This window comes from Sparus aurata, chromosome 21 (assembly GCF_900880675.1).
Source record: "Sparus aurata chromosome 21, fSpaAur1.1, whole genome shotgun sequence".
NCBI lineage: Eukaryota > Metazoa > Chordata > Actinopteri > Spariformes > Sparidae > Sparus > Sparus aurata.
Genome location: NC_044207.1, coordinates 25,445,261 through 25,456,140, shown reverse-complemented (window position 1 = coordinate 25,456,140; position 10,880 = coordinate 25,445,261). Strand labels below are relative to the sequence as shown.

Here is a 10,880-nt window from a genome sequence, read left to right as displayed (position 1 = left end):
GTCATTTGTTGTAATGTGTAACAAAAACAAACAGAAGAAGAAAAGCACAGCATCGAGTTTAAGTGGCATCTCTGTTTAATATAAAACTTTTGCTGCCTCATTCTACTGCAAATATTTCACATTAACTCTACGTATGTGCTCATGAGTGTGGTGAGAGGCTCGCGACAGAAAAATAACAAGTGACTTCACAACTGGGACCTGATTGTCTACAGCTCGGTTTTACACGTTTGTGTAAAATTATAAAATTAATGGAAAACAATCGGGGGAAGCAAAGATGCCATTAATGCGATTCATTTAAAGCTTTGGGTGCCAAGTTCAACTTCTGCATCACATCTTCAAAATACTTAATTTTTAATACAATGTGTGTAATAATTTGTGCATAAATAACTATAATCTTTTGAATTTGAACTTTGAAAAACTTTGAGGCCAGTTGAAACATGGGCAGAGTGCAGGTTTAACATAATATGTAGAAATACTATATTCTATGTAACAAATTCTTTCAAAACAGCACGACATTCACAATTTTCATCCCCGCACTGTACTCCACCGTTCTTTAGCTATCTGAAAATGAAACCTGAGAATTCACATTTCCTTTCTCTTTTCATCTCTTCAACTGCAAGCCGTTGTCATGGTGTAGGTCTGCAGACGGCACCCACACATTAGCTTCCTTCACTTTTAGCAGTAAGCTGAGATGAGAAGCATCGGATGGCTCCTTGTATTAAAACAGTCCGCCCCAGCGACCTCCCTCTGCACCGGTGTTGTGTGGATCAAAGAGGGAGGGAAGGTTGAGACAGCTGATTAGACGAACAACGATGTCTGGTCCGATCAGGCTGCGGCTCACTGGCGTTTGTCTTTGGCGGGCGTATCGTCTTGGGTTTCCGCTGGGGCTGATGGCAGGGGCGGAGCCAGCCACAGACAGAGGAGGATGATGAGGTGACAGACGTGGAGGGCGGCCGAGCTGCTGTTAGTGGACGGGTAGGTGTTCCACGAAAGCTCGATCAGACCCAGGATCAGGACCCTGAACAAAAACCAGAAGCAAGAACACATGGCATTAACATCTGGTTGAGTGGTGTGAATGAGAGTTGTGGTCTCATACTTAGACTCTGTCTTACCTGAGCAGGTGGGCCAGCTTCTTGACTCCTCCACTCCAGAGCAGGTAGGGCAGCGTGTGGAAGTACCAGACGTAGAACTGGTAGTGCAATGAGCGGCTGAAGCACATACCAATGAAGTTAGAGGTGAACAGAATCAGTACAATCTGTGATCGTTTGTTAAGGTTCGATACAAAGACCAGCGGATACTAGGAACATCGTTAATTTACTCTGACATGTTTAGCCAATTTATATTTGACACCTAGCAGCAGATGTTAGTTGATAATAATTTGTGCTTTAAATGCACAGTATGTAATTTCTGTTGCGAGTTGTCTCCAAAAACAATAACAAAAGATGGAGTTTGATGACATTGTGCAGTAACTCCTGATTATGGAACTTGATGTCTTCATTGTTAATCAGAGTGCACAGCAAACAGCATTTAATAATTGTGCTTCATTACTAGTGAGCAACAAAAACGATATTCAACTCTAGCTAGCTAGATTGTTGACTTCCTTCCTCAACATCTGACCAAATGAAACTCACTGCTATCTTGGATAAAACGATGGATTTCTTTGGGTTTTCAAGTACTCAACTACTAAAAAATATAGAACATATGTGTGGTCACTCATGTGGAAATGTTACATATTATGCGTTTAAGGAACGATATTCTAAAGATAAGAGCAGATTCAAAGGATATGATCGACGGTGGTTTTCTGAGGAGGGATTTTCCTCTTCCCTGGTTCCTTGAGGAGGTCGAAGACGCTTACTCCTGGCCTGGTGAGAGAGCAAACTGTTACTTTTCTAAAAAGATATTGTAAATCCCACCTCCCTGAATAAAATGCAAGCAATGTGGCACGTTTTTTTACACAAGTCTTTTTGTCACAATCGTTGACCCCATCTTTAAATGTGTGCAGCATCACTTTTCATTGTTCTTCGTGACAGCTTGTTGCATTGTCTGCAGTCACGTCATGCTGTTTAAGAAGCAATATGGTCGCAGGCAAAACAGTTTCCACGGCACCGCAGGTTTCTGAATTCATTATCAAAACAACCCCGATGCCTCAGATGTTAGGGATGGAACCTGAATGAGCCAACCTCCTTTGGTGCCGCGGAACAAAAATTGGCATGATTTTAACACCTGATTGATTCGAGCTCCTCTCCAGCTATGCCAACAGTGACCTTGGCACAGCCAAAGTCAGTCTCACCTCTTCCAATGGCGGAGAGCGAAGAGCAGCAGGGTGAGCAGGTGGGCAGCCAGCAGGACTAAGTGGAAGTACCGATTCAAGAAGAGCCATTCTGGCAGGAAGCGCCAGTTGACCGTCCACTTGAACATAAACTGACGGCCGAGATCAAACGCCCGGCTCAAGTAACCGACCGGATTCTCCAGGAGGAAAGGCAGACCCAGCAAAACCTGCAACATCATGACGGATTGATTTAGAGATGATACTTGGCAATACTGTGTTGCAAAATAATGCCTGGTTTTATCATCAGATGGAATATTTACCTGTATGGCTGCACACAGAGAAAGTCTCGGGATGGTTCGGATTAGACCGAACTCAGACAGGAGGAGGAAGAGCAGCCCGGGAGCAAAAAGTAGCACATTCATTTTCACAGACACTGCTAAACTGTCAGAAAGAGAGGAAGATTGAGTTGTAATTTCATCATGTCACAAATGGCAAAAAGATATGTCTTCTAAAAGACATTACATGAAAAGCTGCATTGTGCTGTTAAGGAGTCCAGACTTGCCTGTAAAGGCCGCAGCCTAGAGTCCAGTGTCCGTCCATGAAGAGGTTGACGGCTGCAAACAGCAGCATCATGGCCACCGGGTCGTTGAAGAGACGCAGCACAAAGATGGAGTGGATCCGATAAGAGGCACAGCACACAAAGAAGAACACATATGGAGGAACCTGGGAAAAATAATCAGGGGAATAAACATATAGAATTATGGCAATAAAGGGAAATTACAGCAACAAGTAAAGTCTCTGGTAAAGGCTGTTGTCACACAGACTGACCTTCTTGGTGCGGTTGTATATCCTGAAGACAAGCAGCAGGGTGATGAGGTAGAAAACGGCGAAAAGGTACTGGCCCAGACGGATGTTCACCCCATGGCTGGTGATGTAGTAGAGAGCTGTGAAGATGTAGACAAAGCCGGCCGGGTACCTGCGACGACAAGGTGCTCATTTAACCTGCACTAAACATTGCATCCGACGACCAGAGTCTGATCTGTATCGCTAAAAAAGAATTTGAAACTTACACCAAGGGGCCGGTGTCTCCTTTAAGCTGAGTGTAGTCGTAAGTACCATTGATGACTCCCTCCACTTCATCCATGTAGGCTTTCCAGTCGATCTCGGTGTCTGGAGTGAAGAATATAAATCAGTGATCATTTAACATTTACATTTAGCAGGCGCTTTTGTCCAAAGCGACTTACAATAAAGTATATTTGTCATCATGATCATGAATGAAGGGGAAGGTTATCTTTGTAATGACCACATTCTCAGTGCTGTTATTTATTTATAATCAACAATGTGTATTTTTCTCCTGAGGCAAATCTTGAATCAGAATCGATTAAAACGACCATCATTTGCTTATGTCTGCAAATTTACGGTTGATCCACTAATTGCAATTAATTGGTTAGCCATCTTAAATAAATATAATTGCCAAACACTTTGATAGTTGATGATACTGGTCAGTTCTCAAGAATAAAAAAAAGAAAAACGTTTTAAATCACTATAAATTAACGTAACTTTGTTTTTTGGGGCTGTTTGACTAAAATTTCTTGACGTTTTCTGTCCTTTTTTTTAGCTAAACAATTAATCGATTTATCAAGATAATGATGGTGATTATTGAAGCCTTACATTAGAAACACATGATATAATAATATAGATTATCATAACTCTGATGAGAAAACATACAAACTAATGCTTGATATATATAAGCTAGGTGCAATATCACGCCTGTAGGAGTTTTCAGTGTTGTCAAATAAAATAACAATTTTGGCTGAATTCAGTTTTCAAGATAGCAGCTGCCGAAAATAAAGAATACCAGTGAACACTGGGACAGAACAGACGCTTGTATGTTGTCATGCAAGGGCAGTGGATTCCCTTTGACAGGTGGCAGTGGAAGTTGTCAGGTTTGCTAACGCTAGCTACTTAGCGCTCAGACACGTTCACAGGAACGACGAAACACGGTAGCATGCTAACTAGCAACGCAGCTACTTACATGCTACTTTTTGTATGACCCACACATTGAACCCGATCTCCAGGAACCACAACACTGACACGACCAGCAGCGTGTATTCCGTCTTGAACAACACCAAATGTTTGTCCTGCCACAGTGCGTGGAGTTTGCCCCACAGAGGGGACGGGGCGCCGGGGGGCTTTCTCCGAGCAGCTCCTGCCATGTCGGAGGACCAGCAGCGACGTGGAGAAGAACCGCAACGGACATGCGCAGGAAGGGTTCGTCACGTGACTCATCGACTTCCTGAGCGACGTCACGTGATATGGACGCCACTTGCGGCGAAGATGTCAACTTGAGGGATTTGTTTTTCTGACAGGTAAAACAATAACAGGTGTATTTTTGATCGTGCTCTTAAGACGTGTATACTGTTGGACGTGAATCATGTTTGCTCAGATGGTTAGTTCACGTGCAGTCGTAAAATATACGTTTAGAGGTCACCAGTGGTTTTACAGCTGCAAAAGCGGCGTTAGCCGGCTCGCTAATGTTTTGAAGAAAGTAATATCACTGAAACACGTTATGTGACGGAGAGCAAACTCACAGCATAGAAAATGGACGTTAGAGAGTTTTTACCGATTCCAATAGCAGTAGGAATTGACACAGTAACATCGACTTTAAGCTGTGAATGCTGCTTTGCTAAGAATACAAATGCTACATTCATTTTATTTGTCTGTGTGAAATAGTGCTAAAAGCTAGCTAGTTAATCCGATTTAACAAAACATACATGATATGCAGTTTGCCCAGTGCTTATCAACCAGACCTGATGCCATTTTCAGTCATATTCTTAGTAGCTTAGTTGGCTAAGTTAATTACATTTTAGACACCTGTGTATATGTGTCATAGTCAGTGTCTGATGACATTGCTCATGTTTATTGATAATACACCAAGGTTTCGTTTAAACTAAACAAACACATTTACTTTAAACAACAACACAGTTCCATACTGTTTTACTTTGTTTAGCCTATATTTGACCGACCCTGCCTCCTGTCTAGCTTCAAAAAGTGTCCTGGGAACCTTATTTTCCTCCGAGATCAGCTTCATTAGTCAGTTCTGGATACAAACAATTTCTAATGGCACTCTAAACAAACACTGTCATATGGACTTTAAACTGTGACTGCTGCTTAACTAGGAGTTCAAATGCTAAGTTATGTAAGGTTCAGAACTTAAGCTAATTAATGTAATTCAGAAGTTAAATTGGTTCATACGTTCACATTGATTTTCTAAAGATATATTTCCAATCTGTACACAGCTGACTTCTCGCAGATGTATGTTTATACCATTAATATTTGCATATTTACATGCAGTTACAGTGACCTGTTGTATCTGCTTCTCTTTTGCCTCTCACCATGGTCCTGTTCCTGATTTTGCGGTTCCGTGTCATGTGTGTTACAGTCAGGAACTGTTGTTGTTGTGAAGCTGATCATTTTTTGGAAAACAGTAAATCACTGATTGATAAGTTATCTGTCTCCATCCTGCTGTTTTATATGTCACCAAGAATAGACCAGTCACCATCAACGAACCTTCATGCAACAATTATAATAGGCTAGTTAAAGTTTGAGTTATATTAATGGTTTCAGCTGCCACAGAAATAAATCACCTCACAACAAGTAGGGCTGGGTATCACCAGGTACCTCGCGATACGATACTATCACTATATTTTGCCCACGATAATGATAATATCACGATACAGTGATTCCGCGATAATCGTTATATTGCGAGAAATTTCATCCACGATACATCACGATATCTGTGTCACTGAAGAAATTCAGAATTTATTGACTGAACTGAATCCATGTCACAGGAATTACAAAACATTGTCAATCAATTTCACAAGAATGACAGCCAAGTTAAACGAAGTGTATACTGCACAGTGGCTCTTCTTTACACACACACTGACCGCAACTAAAATGTTATTAAATATCGATATTTGGCGCCAGTGTATCGATAATGTACCTCAAGACGAAATATCGCGATACATCATAGTATCGATATTTTGGTAAACCCCTAACAACAAGTAAGACCCAGCTTCCTTTGATATGGCCAAGTCCTAGACCCAGTTTGTGCCTCACAATTTCTTATTTGTTTGCTAAACATGTGCAAATGTAAAAGTGTACATGTATTACTTTGCTTTATTTATTACAAGATATGGTTGTCGCTTTAATGACAGAATTTACATCTTGCAGTGCCTGATGTAACTGCTCGTGTTGGTTGAAAACAGCATTGGGCCCATGTCAGTGAGCCTTTGTGATGCATATTCCTAACATGATGAGCTTACATGTGTTATTTTTGGCTAATGGGTTTATTTTGGGTTTGACGATGACCTCCTAAGAGCATTATGAAGTGCTGTTAGTCAAGCAGAATTATACACCCCTGAGATGAGTCTGTTACACTGCATTTAGCCCTAGTCTTTGTAAATGCAAACAGCAGCGTGCACATTTTTGTGATCTTGAATATAATGAAAAATCTAGATGTAAGTGGTGTAATGTTAAATTGGCAGGGAATCATTATGTTGCAGGACTCTGCTTCACAGTATGTAACTATATTATCACATCCCTCTGATCAATCAACACTTCATGCCAGTGACAATATAAATGTTTCAAAGTACGTCACGGTGAAGTCGGGATGAGTCTTGCTTCTTCAGATTTTTCAGTGAAACATGACAGCTTGATTTGTTGATCACTTTACATATCATACTGTATGTTTCTGTTGGTCTGCTCCTAAGGCGGTGACAGGAGATCCAGGAGGAATGGATGGATTTCATGTGAACTTTCCAGAGGTAGTGTGCCTTGGGGCCACCTTTACCCTCTCAGGCATCTGCTACTACCTCTATAAGAAGAGCCGGAAGACACTGGATACACTTGATGTGAGTAATGAACATCATTTTACATAACTTTGCATTGCCATAATTAGATTTTTTCTTTTTCATTTTCTGTTTTCTTGCTGTCTAAATTGTATTGATTATGGACTGAAGGCTATGCTCAATAAAATTGTGTGTCAGAAATATATTTTATTCTCTGGTGGGTCCATGCTTCCGTGCAGTTAATTAAAAAAGGAACCTGAAGCATGTCTACTATGGTGCGTAAACTGCATATCAACACGTCTGTGTCTTGTGTCATCAGGAGGCCCCACACTTCCCCATAGATAAAAATCTCAAAGACATCTTGAAAGTTACTCCAGGAGCATGTCTACAGTACGCTGTTATCGAAGGTAACAAGGTTTTCCGATACTGACAAGAGTTGATTGCATATGTTTTAGGCAGAAGAATGCATGGACCATACTTGCCTGTTCTTTATTATGTGTGCGTGTGTGTCTAATATTCTCTAGGTGCTGTGCAACCAGTGGGCGAGCCTCTTTCGAGTCACTTCCAAAAGGAATCTGTCGGAGTGTTGCAGAAATTCATGTTGAAAGAACACAGGCTGGTGTGGAACAGCCTGACGCGCTCTTGGTGAGAAATCCATTAAGAGTGCAGCCTTACGATGCTATACATGATAATTGTTTTGGTATTTTTACCTACATGTGAAAGTGGAAAATATAGGTCAGACAGGGATCAAGTAGAGAGAAAGAAGGGTAACATGCTCCTTATTTGCTTAAAGTTAAGGTTAAGGCTACTTTATGCAATTCAGGGGCTTCCATCGTGTCTTGCAGCCTCTGGAAATGCCTGAAATACTGTAAATACTGTTGCGATGTTAAAATGTTGGTCCAGTTAGACTCCATGCTTACTTATTTGTTTATTTATACATGAAGCACAGAGGCAGCCCCAAAGTTCCAGTGTTAATAATATTTTGCCTTTGTCATCATACATGTAGACTAAGACCCGATGTTCCTTCCCTTTCCTGTAACAGGACAGACAGTGAACGCATCGTGCACCAGAGGGTGAACGCGGTGCCTTTTGTGTTAATGGGATCCAATGATACGTCGGTCAGAGTCCTGTGTCCTCTGCAGGCCTCTGGATTCCCCATGGAGATCACCCACGAAAAGTTCCACCAGGTTAATTACGGCTTGAGCGACATCGTAGGACAGTACCTCAGTGGGGAGAAGCTCAAAGGGCAACTGGAGATCGAGGAAATGCTGAAGGTCAGTTGTTAGATCAGAGACTGTTGTTGTTAACATCTATAGCTCAATAGTTAATTCATGTGACAAAGCATAAACCGTGTTATGTCAATCATGAGGGCAAATATGAACAAGACTCATTCTTGTTTCAGGTGGGCACAGTCCTAACAGGCGTAGGGGAGTTGACACTGGAGACAGACGGCACTCTGAATCTTCGACCACCCTCCAATGGCTCACAGTACTTCTTGAGCATTGCGGACTTTGACACCCTGCGAGGGGAGCAAGAGAGCACGACTGTTTTGTGGAAGGTGCTCGCCATCGTCTCTGCTTTTGCGGGAGCGGCGGTCCTCTTCTGGATCGGCCGACGCTACTACTGCCAGCTAAAAACTCGCTGGGAGCGGGAGCGGGAGAGGAGGGAATTTGAGAGGCTCCTGGCCGACGCACCAAGAGCTCCAGCTCCAGCGACGGGCCCCGAGGCTCCTCATGACGGGGCAGAGGAGCACATAGAGAACGCCTGTGTGATTTGTCTCAGTCAGCCACGTAACTGTATTCTGTTGGACTGTGGACATGTGTGTTGCTGCCACAGCTGCTACCAGGCCCTCCCACAACACCGTTGCCCCATATGTAGACAGACCATAAGCAGAGTGGTGCCTCTCTACCACGTCTGACGCACCTGTGCGACCACATGACCTCATAGGAACTTAACCAACACACAAACTGTACCAGATTAAAGGAGACATATTATGCTCACTTTCAGGTTTGTTATTTTTATTTTGGGTTACTACTAGAATAGTATTACCTGCTCCTCTACCTGAAGTCATCTGCTCTACCTGAAGTCATCTGCTCTACCTAAAGTCATCTGCTCCCCCTAAAGTCATCTGCTCTGCCTAAAGTCATCTGCTCCCCCTAAAGTCATCTGCTCTACCTGAAGTCATCTGCTCTACCTAAAGTCATCTGCTCCCCCTAAAGTCATCTGCTCTGCCCATCAGGACTGTGATAATCACTTTCAAACAAGACGTGTTTTTATCCGCTACATGATATTGCAAAAAAAAAAATGATAATAATTTCTGTCATTCAGTGATCTGGAGAAGGTTTTTAGGGCTTTAATTTAATCTTGCCTTGACGACTGTAACTCACTGTACACATTCTTTCTCAAAAATCCCAAAGTTTCCCCCAATTTATACCAAAGGTGTCTCTACATCAGAGATGTCTCTACATCTTTACAGTGGCCATAGCGGTGTAATGTGACGTCACAAAGTCAAAGTATTAGAGGCTGGACTGCTGGCTTTTCTTGTAACTTTCAAAATCTTTTTGCGATCACAAAAATGAACATAACGAACTGTAGGAAAGGCAAAAAAACTAAAAGCATATGTCTCCTTTCACACCTCATTAGATCTAAACTACTGTTCTCATCTTATATAATTACTCTCGCTGCCAGAAGGTTTTGAGAATATACTGTATCAATAAAACATGAATTATAAGGATAATTTGCAAATGCCAGAGTGTCAGTGAGATACTTTTATCTGTAATTGTAAATGAGAGATATAGAGAAATTAAGTAATTGGGGAAAAGGGTGTACATTTATACAATAGAGATGTTTATTTTCCTACATGTTTCTTTTGTGCCTTACTTGGGTCATTTATAAGACTGCTGCTGAGATTAATTCGACTGTATTTATCCGGTCATGAGGTAGCTAAGCTTTTGTTTCACACTCTTTCAGCCAGTCACAGATTTGAGCCACTGGGAGTTACTGAAATAAAGATAATTTATTGCAAAGTAGTAAGGTGTAATTAATGCACTACAGCTCGGCCGGTGTGTGTGTGTGAAAAGTTTCTTGAAAGAAAATCAATAAATCATCACTCTTTGAACCATTTGTGTAATGCATCTTGCTCACTGTCACGGAGAGATGGTGCTAAATCACCCACCTCTTAAACTTGTTTTAGAAATGGAGTGATAATAAACCTTTTGAGTCTCATAACATGCCGTACTGCTCGTTATGTCTGTGCGTATGGATCGTATATGATTCAAGAGTTGTTGCTCTGCCTGCCTGCGTCTCTGATCCACATACGTCTGAACAGCTGTGACATAAAATGTTTGTCGCTCCTCTTAAACATAAAAAATCAAAAAGTATCTCACGTCTGAATAGATCCACGTGCTTCATAGGAGCCTGAAAATCAATTCACGATGGAGGTTTTTTACATTTTTCTATAGGCACAAATGCTCGACAGCACCTGGTGCCTGAAAAGACTCGGGTGTAGTGAGTCATCAGGCTTACTATTTCTGTCATCTCTAACAAGCGGGTGGAGAAAGGGCGGATGGATGAAAAGCCACCTTCTGATTCTTTTTTTCTTCTTCTCAGAAGCACAGAAGGGGAGAGACTAATAGGCATGTGTTGGGGGGGGTTTTGGGGGAGGGAGGGAGATGGTACAAGGTGAAGAGTGGGGCGTGGGGGCCCGAGTTGGGGGGTGGAAAAAGGAGCAGGTGGGAGACACAGGATCCCATAAATCTTCC

At 42.0% G+C, this 10,880-nt stretch overlaps 2 protein-coding genes across 2 annotated transcripts; one reads left to right on the top strand and one right to left on the bottom strand.

Annotated features, from left to right (window-relative positions):
* Positions 1-57: 57 nt before the first annotated feature.
* Positions 58-4,535, bottom strand: alg3 (ALG3 alpha-1,3- mannosyltransferase). The gene is made up of 9 exons (XM_030403172.1): positions 4,305-4,535; positions 3,340-3,439; positions 3,098-3,245; positions 2,832-2,992; positions 2,590-2,710; positions 2,291-2,496; positions 1,786-1,862; positions 1,113-1,257; positions 58-1,018 (listed from the first exon to the last, which is right to left on the bottom strand). The coding sequence occupies exons 1-9, from the start codon at positions 4,483-4,485 to the stop codon at positions 838-840; spliced, it is 1,320 nt and encodes a 439-aa protein (XP_030259032.1). The 5' UTR covers positions 4,486-4,535; the 3' UTR covers positions 58-837.
* On the top strand, positions 4,512-10,347 carry mul2 (mitochondrial E3 ubiquitin protein ligase 2). The gene is made up of 6 exons (XM_030403174.1): positions 4,512-4,638; positions 7,042-7,182; positions 7,439-7,526; positions 7,644-7,764; positions 8,162-8,393; positions 8,522-10,347. The coding sequence occupies exons 2-6, from the start codon at positions 7,066-7,068 to the stop codon at positions 9,035-9,037; spliced, it is 1,074 nt and encodes a 357-aa protein (XP_030259034.1). The 5' UTR covers positions 4,512-4,638; positions 7,042-7,065; the 3' UTR covers positions 9,038-10,347.
* The last annotated feature ends 533 nt before the right edge of the window (positions 10,348-10,880 follow it).

Coding starts and splice junctions, on each gene's coding strand:
- alg3 (XM_030403172.1), bottom strand. CDS start 4,485: ATGGCAGGAGCTGCTCGGAGAAAGCCCCCCGGCGCCCCGTCCCCTCTG. Junction 1,258..1,785: donor TCAGAAAACCACCGTCGATC/ATATCCTTTGAA, acceptor ACAAACGATCAC/AGATTGTACTGATTCTGTTC. Junction 1,019..1,112: donor AAGCTGGCCCACCTGCTCAG/GTAAGACAGAGT, acceptor GTTTTTGTTCAG/GGTCCTGATCCTGGGTCTGA.
- mul2 (XM_030403174.1), top strand. CDS start 7,066: ATGGATGGATTTCATGTGAACTTTCCAGAGGTAGTGTGCCTTGGGGCC. Junction 7,765..8,161: donor AACAGCCTGACGCGCTCTTG/GTGAGAAATCCA, acceptor TTCCTGTAACAG/GACAGACAGTGAACGCATCG. Junction 8,394..8,521: donor AGATCGAGGAAATGCTGAAG/GTCAGTTGTTAG, acceptor TTCTTGTTTCAG/GTGGGCACAGTCCTAACAGG.